This window comes from Drosophila sechellia, chromosome 2L, assembly GCF_004382195.2.
Source record: "Drosophila sechellia strain sech25 chromosome 2L, ASM438219v1, whole genome shotgun sequence".
In the NCBI taxonomy this organism is placed as follows: Eukaryota; Metazoa; Arthropoda; class Insecta; order Diptera; family Drosophilidae; genus Drosophila; species Drosophila sechellia.
In genome coordinates this window covers 1337498-1354305 of record NC_045949.1, presented here as the reverse complement: position 1 = coordinate 1354305, position 16808 = coordinate 1337498, and the positions used below count along the sequence as shown (strand labels likewise).

The window sequence follows — 16808 nt, the reverse complement described above, 5'->3', positions numbered from 1 at the left end:
ACGGAGAGGATTGGGTAACTTGAGTACACTCTATTTTTTCTTATATATTCTTACCATTGCCCGCTATCCAAATCGTAGCAAACTTTTGCTTAAGTTGTGTTGTGATGTAATGAAGCTAGAAAATTTGAATGTACCTTCATCTCAAAAACGCTATTTCCAACCTTTAGAAATCCGACGAGAACTCGATTTGAACTTCTCGCTGGCGCCATCTATCTACTCGCTGCTTGAAGAGTGCCACTCAATCTCATTTCTCCATTGCGCAGACTCAACTCATCCTGGAGCGAAAACACCACTCTCATTCAGCCCAGTGGAAGCAGAGACCAAGCAGGAAACAGCTGGACAGAGCTACACTTCGAAGATGAAATAGGTGGTCGCAGGATGTAGAAGCCCAAAGGTGGGATTCACTTTCAAGGGAAGCGGGACATTTGTGGGAGCTCTGCCTTTAATGGCGCATACTGTGCATAAAAATTGAGTATTCGTAAAAATATTAATAAGGGGTTTATTCGGGAGGCGTAAGGTTTACACCTGATTGCGAGGCACTTCGATTTGATGGGCAGCTTTGGCCTTTGAGCGGGCCATGAAATATGCATGAGAATCTGTCTGACCCAGCGATCCCCATCGAAATGCGGATGCAATGGTTCGGAACACCGAGAACGGGGGCCAGATGGCGGAAAGTCGGGCAGACAAGGCCAAAAGTCGTCGAACTGTGAAAGCGGCTCAAACCAACTATAAACACCCACTCGACAAAAAACATTTTCATATGCCGAGCCTGCCGGCCAAGTGTAAAAGTATTTCGCAAAATACACACTCATATGCCGGCCCGCTGCGAACTTTATTAATATTATTTTTATGATTATTATTGCGCCCTGGACGTGAGCTGGCATAATTACCCGAACGACGTCCTGTCCGAAATTGGCCAATCGCCGTGATAATAAAAACGCATAAATGCCACCGCCGCCGGCACATGGAAGCTCGGCGGACAGCGACAATATTTTAATTAACTTAATTAAGCAATTTTTATTTGCCCACAGCCAGCCAGGTGGGGCCGCATCCGCATCTGCATCTGCCCGGCACCAGCAGCCCGAATTTCTCATTTCCCGCACCTTGCGTGCTCCCATTGTTTGCCTTCTGATGAACCGAAGGACACTATGAATGCAGGAATTAACCCAAAAAGCATTATCCAATGTTTCAGGTTGAGCGTATGCCGGGTGAAATGTGGGAATTCATAAGTAGTGAAGTCAGGACCAGTATTCGATTTAATTGGCAGCAGCAGAGTGGCTAAGTCAGCACAGCGAAGTTTTTGGAATTTGGGCAAAACGAATCAACGAGACGTCAAGTGTGCTTGTGTCATGACAGTGCAGTGCAGTGCGTATGTGTGAGTGTGGATGCGTAAGTGTGCGTGAGTTTACAATTCAAGGAACAATAGTGTTCGGCGACTCATCCGGAAAACTTCGGTGGGCGCCATGGTGGAGCGGCTGTCAGGAGTCGAGGTGCGTTTAACCGCTCTTGAAGAGCAGAATGGCCACCTGGCCCAGGTAGAAATAGATGAAGTGACGCGTCTCGTGGGTCACATAGGAGCCGAAGTTGCGGCCCACGATGCAGTGCCAGGTGGGGTTGTACTTCTTGTCGAACTCCTTCTTGATGAAGGCGGCGATGTCCTTCTCGATGTTGTACTTCTCCAGGGCCTGGGTGGCGCAGTCCACAGCGTCCTGCTGCATCTCCTCGCTCATGTCAGCATTCTTGATCACCGCCTTGCGATCCGACATCTTGTCTTGATTCGATTATCACTCTTGCTGTTTATCTGCGGAAAGGCTTTGGGGCTACCTCAGTGTTCAGAATACACTATTCGTATTATTTGATTTTTGCCGACTCACTCTGAGGCTCTGTCTATCCGGATCTTGCTCTGTTGGTTGCCGATTTTTTCTGAGCTGCCGCTTTCGATTTCGAAGCTAATGTCAAATAGACGCTTGCTATGATTTTCCTTTTTGGAAGTTCAAATCAGTATTTCCATTCAAACCATAATCGATAATCAATCGATTAAAAGGTTTAATTGGAGTATAAATATAACAATTATAAAAAAAAATAAATGCTTTTTCAATTTTTTGATTTAAAGCGGTGTGCTACATATTTTGAGGGTACATGTTGCCATTGCCAGCGAAACAAAAATGATTTCACCTGTTCGCCTAGTTCAACTGAGTATTTTCTTGTTTTCGACTCATCTAGTAAGTACATTTTCAATATCCAACGCACTATTAACGTAATGGAACACCTTTTTTGGTTATATGCAAACTGAAGTTTACCAACATTAAGTGCGTTACCTTTGATCCAGAGTTTGCCGTCTTTGACTATTGCTTTTTAAAATCAGTTAATCGTACATACAAGTACTATTCCCTAAAAGTGAAATTGCTAAAGACACCTGTTACCAACGTAAAAGTTTGTATATATTAAGCTAAAAATAATTTAAAATAATTTAAAAATAAAACCAATACATGAAGATATTTCTAATATATTTCATTCTTCAACTTGGTGTTTTTTGATACATAAAAGCTATGATGAATTATGAGCAATGAAATTTATAATGTTTTAATTCTTGTTTTTGGATGAATGGTCGGAATAATTTAAAGATTAACTACATAATAGATATTCACAGAGCATGAATAAAAAATTGTAGTGCGAGTGACCCGTGCTCATCAAGCAAATCTACAAATTTGTTCCAAGTATTGTATTTATTCATCGCGTTTCACATTGTGCATTAGTTCGAGCACAAGTGAAGAAAAATCTTTAGCGCACTGACTATTTCTGACCAATCCTCGGAATTGTTCCTAAGTTCCTAATGAGCACTTCCCCTACTGTCCCTCCATCGGTCACGAGACCAACACGAGACCAACATGCAAATGGCATTACGTACATAGAGTGGATGGAAAAGCCTAACGACTTTGAGCTTCAAATCAGAATTGCATGACACGAGTTGGAGGCCGGAATTTGCACTTAATATGAAGTTCGTTAATTTCCCGCTGCTCCTTTTCCCAATCCACAGAGTAAAAGGTTGTTAAATTCGATTAGACATGCAATCAGCTCACGAGACTCCCAGTGCTGGGCTAAAATTTTAGATTGAATTTTAATAACAGCACTGCGCGGACACTAATCAAGTAATGCAACCAATTTTGAACGGGATAGAGGTATATATGTAGTATGTGTGTTCCTGAGCCCCAAGAACGACAACATTGTGAACAAATTTCTCTTGTTTTCCTAATGAAAACGCTAATTTATTGGACACACGCCATGCTAATGGTCACGGTTCTTGGGGCTGGACTTTTCCGAGCTTGGTAATCTAATTTATAGTGGTTTCGCTGGGGCTTAAATGCAGAATTTTCCCACTTCCGCCCCAGGTTCCCATAACTCACATTTGGTCAAATCATTTATCACATTTTATTTATAATGTAATGGGAAATGATTTTTTTGTATATCAGCAATGAAATTAGATGTTTCCATGTTAAGCGTTTTAATATCTGTTAGGAATAACGTTATATAATAATCACTCAATATAGTTTTCCTGAATTTCTCTTCAAATCGCATCGGCCTCTCTCTCTCTTTACTCCCCTACATACAACTCATTTTCCTCGTTTAAAAGGGAGAGTCATTAGATTAATTAGATTATAAGTATAACCATTATAAAAGAATTAAATGTTATTTGAATTTGATTCTGATTGCAATCGGTGTGGTGGCAATTGTTGAAAAGAACACTTCGCCTCCCATTGTCAGCGAAACTGTTCATAACTGCAGTCAAAAATGTTTTCTCCTGTTCGTCTGATTCAACTTAGTATTTTTCTGTATACATTTCACCAAGTAAGAACAGCTTGCAAATCCAATACAATAGATGCCTGCAGGTTTTATAAAAACCAAAAATCGAATCCAATTGCCGGTTACCTTTACAGTTTATTCAAAGACTACTCCAATATGAATCATTCTTGCCCCTACGACGTGAGTATGAATACTGAGCCTTGTAGTTCTAGTTTTTTCTGCAAACATCCTCATTTTGCAGCACGATATCATTGTGGAAAAGGTTTCTATAAGTCATCTTAATACGCAAGTAACAGACGTTCTTCCAGTTCCCCATGGGGACTACCTATTTCACTCGAACTGGTATGCCTACGATATCATCCGTGCTACTGCGGACGTATACGTCACAATATCCTAATCCAAAAGGGTTATCCTTAAAATATATTGTACAGAAAATATTTTTCATTCGGAACACTCCAGTTTAGTAATTGCTAATGGCACATGAATATATTAAGCATAGACTTTATTTATAACATTATAATGTTTTAAATCTGGTTCATGGATGAATGGCCGGCATAATTTAAAGTTTAACTATAATAACTATAACTAACTACAATAGTCACAGAGCTTGAAATAGAAAGGAACGCACACAAATGTACAAATCTGCCCAACGTCAATAATATTATTATTAATGGTTAGCAGTGTGAATTAGTTAGAGTTAACTGTATGAAAAATTCTCTCAACAAAAATATACAAAAAGTTTTTCCTAATGAAAACGCTAGTTATTGGACATATTACTTTCTTTGGATTCTTTGGGCTGGGCCATATTGGTAATCATATTTATAGTTGGTTTGCAGGGGCTTGAATGCCGGATTTTCCCACTTCCGCTACCTTTCCATTACTCACATTTAGCCAAATCATTTATAACAAATTATTTTCGTTCAAAAAATCACCTCTTCTTATGGATCTGCTTGGCTGAAATCGCAGACCTGCTTAAACCAATAAGTTGTATCCCTGACATGGAGCACTTTGTGCCTGCTCTGCATTTTCTGACAGGACTCACTTGTGAAAATGAAAAGTAACTTCATAACCGCACGTTAAATCTGTGCTGCCGTGCCACGCCCCCTTTTCCTGGCCGCCCTTTGCGCCACATCCGCAGCGAGCAAGAGCAACACAATTGCACAATATTTCCGGGCGAAGGTAATAAATAAATTGCATACGTAATTAAAATCGACGACTCTGCGCAGGACTCTCGACTTGGGCTTACCTCCTTCTCAGCCGCAATTACAGCAACGGCAACAGCAACTCGAAAGGAAAACCCAGTGGCAACAACAATAGCGAAAGGAACAATGCGAACAAAAGTTTTCTGACTTGGCTCGTGTGTGCTTCCCCTTTAACGTCAACTGTATTTCTTTCCCCATTTCCCATTTCCACTTTTCCCCACTGGCCACACTTTCCCGCTCCTCGGTGGCTTTTCTTGCCTGTTGGCAGCTCTTTTGTTTTTAACCAGAGTTGCATGCGAACAACACGAAAATGGTTAATGGAGGTAATGGGGAAATGGGCTGGAAGGTAAGCCACGCCGCGTTAGGGTCTTTCCTGACTCGGGGAATCCCCTACTTTGCGATAGCACTGCTCCATCTGCCTCATAGAAATTAAATCGCTCGTAAATCTTAGGCTTGTGATTTGTTTCCGATAGATGAGTATATTCAAACCAGTTGGCCCATCGAGGGTTATTATACTTAAGCGTTTATAGAGTATTCGGCGTCACAACTCGAAGACCCTAGCATTGTTTGCTTTTAATTTCAGTTCATGAGCAATCAACGTCACCGTCGACATCCCGCCTTTCTTGTTCAACAATTTGCATGACAAAAGCCCAGACTCAGACCTACAGCACGTCAAATGGCGAGTATCTTTCACGACTCTGTTGTTCTCTTATTTGACAAAAGTCATCCGAAGAATTGTGAAAATTTTACATTTTCCAGTACAACTGCCACCTTTCATGCTTCGGGCTTTAAGTTATGAAGGCTTAAATGCTCTGCTCGCTGTCGTCGGGCGAGCCATTAAAAAATCAAAACAAGTTAACGGCAGCGGTAACCGAACTAGCCGAGGCGAAAGGCAAACCGGAAACCGGAAGTGAAAACAGGGCTCAGTGCCGCAAGTTTGCGGTGGCGGCATGCGGCGTGTGCAGGAAGTATACCCGTACACACACAGTACATCTGGGTAACACAGCGCAGCACCGAGTCGATGGAGCCGAAGGAGGACAACAACCATCTTGTTGGGGCGTACACTCAAAAAAAGGGAATGCCTTGTTCCTAATTAGAAAATGCAGTAGAGCAATTCATCGAGTGTCTTTCACTAAAATGTATTCTGGCATACCTTTAGACATGTTCAAACCTCCAGCTGATTTTAAAGTGTAGCCTTAAATCCATGTCCTGTGACTCCAGTCTCGCGATAAAAAAGAAAGATTATAGCTAAAGTGCCAGCGTGTGGGGCTGAAAGGTGTTCGTCTGAGTCCGCGAGTCCATGTGTGTGACCGATGGTGACATGGCCGACCAGTGTTTGCGACGGAGGACAACAAACGAGGGTCATTTGCCCACTCCCCGGGCCTCCGCCTTTGGGGCAACAAGTCATCCGAGCAGCAGCCAAGGAGCAGCAGCATCGCCTGCCAGCCGTGCGCTTTAAAGGCATTCGGAGTAGCATCGGAATCGAGGCACTCCTGCCCTTGGCCAACTTGACATTTCTTGGGATGGCACTGTGCTCCTGGCTCGGGCAGATGTCAGCGTTTTGGCATTATAATGCCATTAACTTTGCCATAATTCAGTGCAGTTTCGCAGCGAGAATTTATGCATAATGAGCACGGTCTTGTCCTGCTCCATGCTCCACGCCCATGCAGCTGGAAGCCCAGCAAACATTGCTGGTGCCGAGTAATTTGATGGGTAAGGTATTAACTGGTTGAACTCCAGCTGGCTGAAAATGTTTGCTGGGTGGCCGGGAGTCCTCGAAAATGAGCTCCTTGTTTGCAATGTCGCCCGCCGGGTAACCAACTGCAGTCAGCAGTAGTTGGCAGAGTCATGTAGCTATACAGTTGGCAACAAGCCGACATGGACCGAAATCCAGGCATATTAGCAGGACATATGGAAGCCGGGGAGCTGGCGAGCTGTGGGTGGCGGTATCCCAAGCAGGTGCAATTTCTTGGAAGCAGCCAACAGAAACTGGAGCCAGACTCGCTTTGGTTAACCCACTTGCACTCCAGTTGTGGGGCTCAAACTCACATTTCTCGACTCGAAAACGTCAGCGAAAATTGCTAGGCTATTTGCCTTATGCTTTTCGGGTTTTTCCCTCGACTGCCAAATTTATGACAACGCACATACAGAAAGGGGAACCATTTCCACATTCTGCATATTTGCATGGGGCAAATTAATTTTGCCTGCCGTGTTTACTTATTCCGCTCTGTTATTTTTGTGCACAAGTGTAATTGTGGCTCTGCTTCCGTACAAACACATTTGGTTAATTAAAAACGGCTGTAAAATGACTTGACTTTTATGGTAAAATGCCTAGCAACCCAGTTAAACGTAAACTAGTTTTCCTGGGATACTCATCTAAGTCACTAAAACTTGTTTTCAAAATACCATTTTTTATATGCAATCCAAGGATAAACAACATTGGTTTTTCCACATCAGTGGGCAGAATCAATGTGTGCCTTCCATCTGGGATATTTATTGTTCTCATTACTTTGCCAGAGCCAAGTTAACAAGTTCAAGTGGCGAAAATGCAACGCCCACGAAGTAGGAGGAAAATGCCATCACAGGCCATTGTTTGCATGCCCTTTGCATACTTTGCAAACTGCTTTTCCCGCTGCTGCGAGAGCATCGGGAAAACTTTCGCATTTGTCTCTGTCGCACTGAAAGGCGATCAAAGTTTTCGGCTTAAATTTCTGCATGCACTTCAAACACGCAATTGGCATGTGACGACAAAACATACGAATCGAATTTTTCCTATCTGGCTTTTCCCTGCTTTGCCTGCCTTTTTATGTTGATATTTCAATTTGAAAAGTTTGACTTAGTTCCTCGGCGCTGGCAGCTTTTCGATTAAAGTTTTGCATGCGGCAGATTAAAACTTTCCCATCCCAAGTTGCAGCAACTTTTGTTCCTCCGCTGTTCTTCACTTTTCTGTGGCATTTTTAGCATTTCTTGGCTACATCTGTGGGTCGTCCGTGGCGTCCAAAAACGATTGCCAAGTGGAATTGAATCTCCCACATATATGAGCATTCTTTGGGTTACTAGAGGCACTTACTGGAATTGGGAATGGAAAGTCTGCCTTCATTCATTCGCTCAGTTGCTTCTCAATACATCTTAAGACAGCTTAATTTTCCCCCGACCAGCGAAATAATAATAATTTTTCTTACACGCACCCACAGACACTCGGGGAAATTCGCTTTCTTTTTAATGTCATTAAGGACTTGTTGGCGTTTTCGCTTTTGACGGTCCACAAAACGGAAAATAAGTGAGCAGCAGGCTGGGAAAATGTAAATTTTTAATGCTATTTCAGCGTAATTTGGCAGTTCGTTAGGCTTGCTAAGAAGGCACTCACACACACACACCAACACACACGCGCGAAGCCTCGTAAATATGAATAACAACAAAGAGGCAGGGAGAAAGCAGGCGGAGAAAGCCGGAAAACCAAGTGCGATATTTGCGGTTATTGTGTGTGTGCTTGCCACATGACACATCGTTATGCTTTGTTAATGGACTTCGGGCTCGTTCTAAACAAGGTGAAATTCGGGGGCGGGGGGAAAATGCGTGGAAAGTCTGTCTCGGCATCAAATTATACTTAATTATTCAGATCGTGTTAATTTGCATACATTTAAAAGGATGCTGCGGGAAATTGTCGTCCATTACACTTAACTGCAAAATTGTATCGTAAAGAATTCAATTGATTTGTGATTTTGAAGCTATAGCACATAATTTAATAAGCACTGCAACGAATATTAATTTAAGACACCTGCCATGTATTGAGCACCAACCCACTCGCCCACTTTAATTTTCGACTTTGTTGGGCTTAAAGCTTTCGTCCTGCGTCCTTCCCATCGCTCCCAGACCAAAAGTACTCACCTGAGCAAATACGCCGAGCATTCGGGAATGTCTGGCTGCCACACCCACCGCACCAGCCGCCCCCTCTCCACGCGCAGCTAGCAGATCCTAAAATGTAACTTTAAACTGCCCGAGGAGAGGCAACAACATCAAACACTTTGCTCCCGGCTTCAGCTCGAAAACTGCATGCGTGTGTTTACTCTGCGTTAATGAAGTTGTGCGACGGCCGGGAGGAGTGGGGAAAATGGGTGGAAAAAGGGCGGAAAATGGGTGGCAAATGGGGGTGGCCGTGTCTACGCATGCAGACAGCTTAGCGTCATCAGCGCCCTCGTTGGCAGAGGTAAATGGCAACTGTAATGTTAATACCGCTGCACATGGAGCGCAAACGAAATGAAATTGCAGGCAGGCAGACAGAGATGAAGCTCTAAACAGCCACAGCTCTCTCTTTCGCACTCGGGCGCATCAGACATCAATGTCAGCGCGTGTCTTCTATGCAATTAGTGCTTTTGTTGATTACGCTGCAAATGTGTGTTGCGGATTTTCGCTCGTTTTTGCAGCCGCCGCTTAGAGGGTAGCAGGGGTAGCTTAGTACCGATCGAACCAGGCTAAGCCAAATGTTTAAAACAAGAACTAAGCTAAACACCTATATATTTCAGAAAATATTTAAAAAATTTCATATAATTACTTTTTTCCTTATATCTGTAGAGGGTATTTAGTATTTGCATCCTGGCATTTCTGGTTTTGTGAATGCTTAATGAAAGGGAATTCGAAAGTGATGAGTGAAGAATGTAATCAGGATTCATAAGGCTTGTGACGTAGGATACAAAGAGTTGAATGGCATAAGCGAATGACTCAAAAAAGATGTATCTTTAGACCCGTTTTCGAATAGCTTGTGCGGTGTTCTAGCCAATAGCCTGACCTATGTGAGCCAAGCACCCTCGTCACAATGATCTATGCGGCCAATCGGCAACACAGCTGAAAGAAGTACCAACATTTTAACAAATTGTTTGAGGAGCAAGCATATTTATAAATATTATATTAAGGGAAAATCAAAAGCGGTAGCTGGGGATGAATCCAGTTAAGGGCGGCACAAAAAATGGGAAAACATTAAACAGATTTAAGCAAATTTGTTTTGCTGCGGGTGCCATCAATAACTTTGGCAGCATATTTGACTTCCTCCCCGGTTTTTGGTCCGCCAAGGGGTTGCTCGCCAAAAAGGGTTACCCATCGAAAGAATATGCTTTCGGTGAAGCTGCGAACTCCAGCTGACTTCTGCTAATGTTTGTCCTCCTCCAACTCCGGTTTCATGCAAATGTGCCCCACTTCTGTGTTGTTTTTCCGACGAGTCCCCCCCCCTTTTGGACCTCAAATTGCCCGAAAAAGTATGCAACACTTGACAGTTCCTGGCAGCGACGTCGCCTGTGCTAATTTCGTGTTTTCTTGGCCCCAACTTCAAATCGATAAGCAACTGAGTGGAGCTCACCTACTTGGCCACCTTGCCCCCCTGCTTCCTTGCTGCCTTTGTTTCGCAAAGTATATATTTTCGCATGAAAAGCACGAAGTAGATGTCAAAAAAACATTTTCAGTCCCCAACGAATTTTTGTTTTGGCCTGGCGGAAGTTCGTTGGCAACGCCATCGGTCGGCCACTCGAAAGTATTACCACAAAGGGCGTAGGTGAGTGGGCGTGGCCACGTTCCCCAATTGCGGCATGAGCCATTTCCAAAGTTGTCAATGAAAAGTACAGAGTCTCGACAAAGCGATACCGGGTGATTAATAGATTTTCCTGCAATATTATGGAGCATATGTATATTTCATATAGCAATGTACTGAACAATGAACAATGTACAAATCGATTTGAAGCGAAGCTGCCACTACTCTTAATTTGGCGGATTTTATCTACTCGTTTTTGGCATATCTAAATGATTTGATAAGGATTATTACACAGTTTTAAGAAAACCAGTTCCAAGGTACTACCGTTTGGTCCAGAGGCGCGCCTTTTTGTCATGTTCTGCTCTATCCTTCAGATATTCCGTGGCAATATTGGCCACCAGCGGATCCTTGGGATTGCAGTCGGTGAGTAGGGAGCAAATAGATAGCAGAATATTCGAGATGGTCAGCGCCGGTGACCAGTTCTCCTTCAGGATGTCCAGACAAATGAAGCCCAGGCGGTGAATGTTGCAGTGATATATGGGCGTGCGAAATATGACTATCGGCGGAGCGAAAGGATATTCAGCCGGGAAGAATATGTCCAGCTTGAATATTCCGTCCTCGTAGACGGAGTCCATGGGTCCGATGATCGTCGAAGACCACTCGTACAGGTTGTCCTCCTTCGGACCAGCACTGCAGTACAGCGGCGGATCACTCGTAATCTCGTCCAGCTCCTTCTGGATTCTCTTAACCGCGGTGTTGCTGCATGCCCAGCTGCACGGTGGTGTGCCATCCTCGGCAGAAACTGACCCTTCCATATCTTAATTGGCTAAAGTTCTTAAAAATAAAATCCTTTGCTTAATAGTGCCGTATTATTGTATATGTGAATAAGTCGACCGATTGATTTGACAACTATGCTATGTTAACGTCTCAATCCTTGTACATTTGATGAGTGTTTCTGTTGGCTAAAAACTATGATAATTTTCTGAGCCAATTTTCTCGTGGTACTTTCTAGTACCCTGTAATAAAATCAGAGGCTTTCTTGCACTTCCTGAAGATCGAACCAGGTTGACTAGAGGCAAAATATTTGCTGTTTCCTGCTTCACTTGTCACTTTCAGTGAGGTGAGCCACAGAAACAACAAAGGATTGACATATTTCAAGTGTCGAATATCCAATATGACGAAACCACATTTCGTATTCATGAGCTCGCAATCTTCAAGACTTAATTTGTGCGGGAATCTAGTTTGTTGAGTTCTTTATTCCTGATCTATTTGAATCAATCAGTGTTATAAAAATAGAATGCTTTTTACAAATAGTAAGAGAAACGACACAGCTCTAAAAACACATTCATAAGAACTGTCAAGTTTATGCAAATAATTAGGGTTTTAATTTTGCATAAAATGAATGATTCAAATATTTTACACAAGGGGTTTTACCCCGTACACACAAGCTATTATAAAGGTTTTAACTGCCGCAACTGAAATTACAACCAAGTTGCATTTGTGGCCAACTTGGCTTAAAGTTTCTTGCGATTTAAATTGTAAATAGCCGGCAATTAGCTGTAAAACGGCGGCATATGCAGGCTGAAAACTGTACACACAGTGCCTCACAGAAGGACGCGCCACCATTTTGCCGTCTGTCACCTGGCATCAATGCCCCAGATGCCGCAGGCGCTGTTTCCCCTCCCCGCTTTCCTGTTCCGCGCTCTTCCTGCACCCCGCTCTTCCTCCATCACACCCCGCAAATGAAAACCAACAATGCAGGCGGCCAAGTGGGAGACCCCAGCGGTGGGCGGTGGGCGTGGACTCTGTCCCATTGTGCCTTTGTTGGCCACTTTTTTCGCCCCCACTGTGCATGAGTGCGTGTGCACGGGGCATTGTTGGAAGTGATGCCCGACTCCGACTTGTTGCCACATCATCATCATCATCATTATTATGGCCATGTAATGTAATGAGCTTGCCATTTTATTTTATTTATTTGTCCGCGCTTTGTTTCAGACGACAAACAGCGATAGCCGTGGAAAATTCCTTGCTGCATTTTAAATTCAAATTAAATAATGATTTAAGTGCCCCAAGAGGCTTTTTCAGCACACAAGTGCAGCGGGTGGAGCACTTTGATCCCCCGATGGGTTGGGTCAGGTGGAGGAACTTCCTCAGGTGTGCCGTAGTCAGATAAGTCCCTTTTCCCAGGCATTGTTTCAATACAACCCGAGCTAAAGAGCTGGCAAATGATGTCCTTTTTAATCATTTCAACTCTGACAGAACATTTAACTGAAATTATATACTGGATAGTACAGTTTTAAGCGCACTTTGTAGTCATCATTTAAAGGTGTTCCTACCATTAAACAATTTATATTTAATTTCACAAACCACTTGCATAATTTGTTGTCTAAATAAATTTCAGTCCCTTTTAAATAGCTCACCTTCTTTGTTTTTAGCTTGACCCAGTTTTCAGTCCTTGAGGTCCGATGGGGTATATTCGGTTGCAAAATACGCAACTGTCAGGACTCGGGGCAAGGACCTCTGGGGCATGCAAACTGCTATAGAAATACCACTCAATCGGGGGAATACAAATTTAGATATGGATAGACAGAGAGAGGGAGATGTACGACAGAGGGAGACAGCCAGATGGAAAGTTGGACAGTCGGTGGCAAAAGGCAGAAATCAAATTACAATTTCAATATGCGATGCGTACTAAATGTCTGGTGGTGTCAGTTTTGGCTTTCAATGTGCAACATGCAACTTTCAACTTGATGCTTGCGATTGTGTGGGTAAGCGTGCGAGAGTGTGTGTGTCTGTTCCTGGCTGCAACATTTTGATTTGGCGCCACACAAAATGGATTTCTTGTCTGTCCATTCAAAACATTTCTCTGTGGGGCCCCAACAGTCTAGAGATGCGTGTCCAAAGTTTTTTTAATTTATGGCAGGGAAAATTAAATCAACATAATAAGGAACTAATACATATTTGTGTCTACTGTTAAAGAACCTACTTAACAGTATATCTGCTTTATTCTCATTATTACTTAACCTGTATTAATTCACTGAACGAACGAATAAGAAAGCTATCAAACTCCAGACTGAAACGTCGTAATTTACGGCCTAATGCCGACTGATTTGGCCATCTCTAAGCCCAGATACAGTTTACGTTTGCATTTCGTGTGCGTTTCCCTGTCACTTAATGGAATTTATCACATTTTAACTGTGTGACAGGAGCCAGGCTGCCGGTTGCAGGCTCGGACATTTGGCAGAAGCAAGCCCCCGCGTCCTGAACAGCCCGCATCCTGCACATCCTGGTGCTCATCTGCATCAGTCGTTGGTGGCCAAAGTGCCACAGTTATTGATTCGGGCCATAAATAATGCATGGCCAACAAGTGTGCCGGCTTGTTTATTTATTACATGATTTATTCACGCAAACAACGCTCCAATTAAGAGCGTTTTTAAGCGATTATGTGCAATGTCAAATCCGGTAAACTGGCCAGAAAACTTTTCCCCAACTTAAAAACTCCAGACAGCAATTATTAAATTAAAACGTGCACGGAAAACTTTCCAATCCCGACGAACGATGGAAAACTTTCAACTCGCTCGCATTTTCTTCCCCTATAATTTAATTTCAGTTTTTTTTCGCCTTCCCAACTGCAACGCATAATTTATTATGCGGCGCAAAATCTTGTGCACCAAATTTGTCACATGGGATAAATAATAAGAAGGAAAGTTTTTCCGCAAAAAATTCACGATGATGAGGAGCTGCAAGAGGAGGCCATGGGATTCGGGCCAGATTACTCATACGCCCGTTGGCAACTTGGAGGAAGAACAGTTTCCTATATAATAGTGAGATCGGGCGAGCGTGAAATTAGAGCTAAGCTCGGAAAGATGAGGCCTGGGAATGGGCGACTTATCATAGGTTTATCATCAGCGATGACGGTGGATTTTCCAGAAATAAGTGTGTCATCAGAAGTGTGTATAAGTATATAACATTTTTACATTAAATAACAAAACTATGTAGAGTAAAGTTCACAGGTGATTTAAGATTTATGCTCTTACTTCATAGCTTTTTTGAGTGTCCTGAAACATTTATTTATAAGACAATAATTCACTACCATTTCCCACTAAATCCAATTATTCGAGGCTGATGTTGTGGCCTTTTTGCCTTTTTATATGCCTTTTTAATGGAGTAACAAGCAAATCGGAGCTAGATCTCTGAGCTTTTTATCGGCGAGACAATTGTCTTGGAACCGCCACTAAATATGTCAGAATAAAGGCAAATTTATACACAAACTGATAAACAGAAATACCAACAAAAGGAAAGCCGGAAAGCAAAAAGGAAATTCATTGAAGGAAGGAAAAAAGCGAGGGGGGCACGAGTTTTTGGCTGGAGGGGTGCAAAGGCAAAGCTGCAACAATTCCTATCTTGACACTGTCATCTATCCGACTGAAACTGGGGAAATTGGCCCGACACCGGGTATTTTCCACCGCCCGCTCGCCCCGTGAAACACCGTCTTCATCTCCGCTTCCATCTTGGGCCGTTTGTTGTTGCCTTGGCACGCCTATCACTCGAATTGAATCAAATTACCTTGTAATCTTAACCTTAAGGTTATTTGCCATTGCCCACAAAAAGCGCTTTGTGCTCGACTGCGTTTAGTTACTATTTGAGTGGAAGCTGGAGGAGGAGGTGGAAAATGCGGGACTCCCCACCCTCGGGGTTTCCCTTTTCCAGACCGCCGTGAAAGTTGCACCTTTCACACTTGCCCGAGTTTATATAAATGGAAATCTAACATTACGTCGTATCATGATTGCAAAGTTGAAGTGAGTTTGTGTCGAGTGCAAAGCTGCTCGAGATTTCTTGTTGTTTCAGAGCTTGGGGATTTGGAAAATGTAGCCAGTCAATCAAAGCGTTTGAGGGAAATCAGTTAGAGTATATCATTGCACTTGGCTGATCCCTCAAGTGGCCCAGTTTGGCAATAAGTCGAGCTCTTGGCTCCATATTATGAATGTCCTGTATATACGCACTCAACGTAATTAAAAACAATTATAATTTGGAATGCTCGTAACTAGCTAAATATCTTTAATACTCAGATAAGGTAAGATTTAACTAAAAACTCAACCAAGGAACAAATCAGCCGCTCGAAGTCCGTACCCATTGCATTTGCAATCCTTCCATTCACTACTCACTGACGCCATAGAGTGTCTTCATTAACTCGGGCACATATTCATCCCACCTGGACTGGAATATATTACCCGCCACTGGAGAGCCCATCTCGTATTTCTGGGTGAACTTCATCACGTCAAAATTGCTATGACCATCGGCATTGCTAAGCTCCATTTTCTTCTCGTCGAAGTCCAGCTTATCGGATTGCTGATACACCAGAATTAGATACCGCTGAATGCCACTATCCTTTGGAGGCAGGGGACCGAAGTACTCCGATATGGGCTGCCCCTTCATTATATCCAATCCGGGAACATTGACCACCAGCCAATGGAGCCAGGAACGGTACATGGGATTCTCTCGATTCGGAGCATCGGGACAGATCATGAGCACGGTGTAGAAGGACTCAGGATCCGCGTTCCAGTCGAGTCTCGGCTGGAACTTGAGCTCCGTCGGAGTATAGGTCTTGCCCTCCTCGATGTCAATGGTGTTGTCGTACTTGATCTAGTGATAAAATGGATAAAATGGAGTCGCAGAGATAAAAAGACTTTGAGCTTACCCTGAGTAACTCCCTCGGAGGCTCGTCCAAAATTTCGGGGATCACCTCCATTTCCTTCATTATCCTTCTGACATTCTCGTCGTCATCCTGGCTGCGAGCTAGGCAAATAAAGCCCAGGAATAACAAATGCAATGCAAGCCATTTCATTGTGAAGCTATAAAACTGAAAAGTTTGGTCTACACCGCACTTATATAGTCGATATGTCAATAGCAAATATTATTACAATAATTGAGCGGTAATTATGGCAATTTTCTATAGAGCTCTAAAACGTTTGAACAACAACTAGGCAAATATTTACAATATATTTCTGTTGATTGGCTAAACTAAAATTGGTGCAGTGCAATTGATATTCATTCATTCCGATAACAAGCGGAAATAATAGTCACGCAGTGTACAAAATTCTTTGGACTGCATATGGGTTAGGTTTTATTCGATATGTGCAGTAACTTGAATATTTATGTACTTTTGTAAATTTAAACTTAGTACTGGTGCAAAAATCTGCCCGTTTTCAATTTAATGAGTTCATTCATGGTAAAACAATTAGTTCAAACTTAATCTTAATGACTTTTAGCCTTGCACACATGACTTA

At 42.9% G+C, this 16808-nt stretch overlaps 4 protein-coding genes across 5 annotated transcripts; 1 reads left to right on the top strand and 3 right to left on the bottom strand.

Annotated features, from left to right (window-relative positions):
* Positions 1-1238: 1238 nt before the first annotated feature.
* LOC6617369 (dynein light chain 2, cytoplasmic) lies at positions 1239-1949 on the bottom strand. Of its 2 annotated transcripts, none has more exons than XM_032720544.1 (2): positions 1875-1949; positions 1239-1820 (listed from the first exon to the last, which is right to left on the bottom strand). In XM_032720544.1, the coding sequence occupies exon 2, from the start codon at positions 1764-1766 to the stop codon at positions 1497-1499; it is 270 nt and encodes an 89-aa protein (XP_032576435.1). In that variant the 5' UTR covers positions 1767-1820; positions 1875-1949; the 3' UTR covers positions 1239-1496. The 2 variants fall into 2 exon arrangements, with proteins under 2 accessions (XP_032576435.1, XP_002041694.1); XM_002041658.2 differs by having other exon boundaries at positions 1239-1801; positions 1875-1929.
* Positions 1950-2165: 216 nt separating this feature from the next.
* Positions 2166-4316, top strand: LOC116803586. The gene is made up of 4 exons (XM_032727480.1): positions 2166-2218; positions 2274-2433; positions 3784-3981; positions 4043-4316. The coding sequence occupies exons 1-4, from the start codon at positions 2166-2168 to the stop codon at positions 4196-4198; spliced, it is 567 nt and encodes a 188-aa protein (XP_032583371.1). The 3' UTR covers positions 4199-4316.
* Positions 4317-10657: 6341 nt separating this feature from the next.
* On the bottom strand, positions 10658-11448 carry LOC6617368 (ubiquitin-conjugating enzyme E2-24 kDa). The gene is made up of 2 exons (XM_002041657.2): positions 10846-11448; positions 10658-10786 (listed from the first exon to the last, which is right to left on the bottom strand). The coding sequence occupies exons 1-2, from the start codon at positions 11334-11336 to the stop codon at positions 10768-10770; spliced, it is 510 nt and encodes a 169-aa protein (XP_002041693.2). The 5' UTR covers positions 11337-11448; the 3' UTR covers positions 10658-10767.
* A 4101-nt stretch (positions 11449-15549) lies between these two features.
* On the bottom strand, positions 15550-16382 carry LOC6617367 (putative odorant-binding protein A5). The gene is made up of 2 exons (XM_002041656.2): positions 16220-16382; positions 15550-16164 (listed from the first exon to the last, which is right to left on the bottom strand). Exons 1-2 carry the CDS (start codon positions 16364-16366, stop codon positions 15679-15681), a joined length of 633 nt encoding a protein of 210 aa, XP_002041692.1. The 5' UTR covers positions 16367-16382; the 3' UTR covers positions 15550-15678.
* Between the last annotated feature and the right edge of the window lie 426 nt (positions 16383-16808).

Bases quoted from the DNA above. Each gene is read 5' to 3' on its own strand.
- LOC6617367 (XM_002041656.2), bottom strand. From the start codon at position 16,366: ATGAAATGGCTTGCATTGCATTTGTTATTCCTGGGCTTTATTTGCCTA. The intron at 16,165-16,219 runs GTAAGCTCAAAG...TTTTATCACTAG, and splicing joins CTCCGAGGGAGTTACTCAGG to ATCAAGTACGACAACACCAT.
- LOC6617368 (XM_002041657.2), bottom strand. From the start codon at position 11,336: ATGGAAGGGTCAGTTTCTGCCGAGGATGGCACACCACCGTGCAGCTGG.
- LOC6617369 (XM_032720544.1), bottom strand. From the start codon at position 1,766: ATGTCGGATCGCAAGGCGGTGATCAAGAATGCTGACATGAGCGAGGAG.
- LOC116803586 (XM_032727480.1), top strand. From the start codon at position 2,166: ATGATTTCACCTGTTCGCCTAGTTCAACTGAGTATTTTCTTGTTTTCG. The intron at 2,219-2,273 runs TCTAGTAAGTAC...TGGAACACCTTT, and splicing joins ATTTTCTTGTTTTCGACTCA to TTTGGTTATATGCAAACTGA. The intron at 2,434-3,783 runs GTTTGTATATAT...TCATAACTGCAG, and splicing joins CACCTGTTACCAACGTAAAA to TCAAAAATGTTTTCTCCTGT.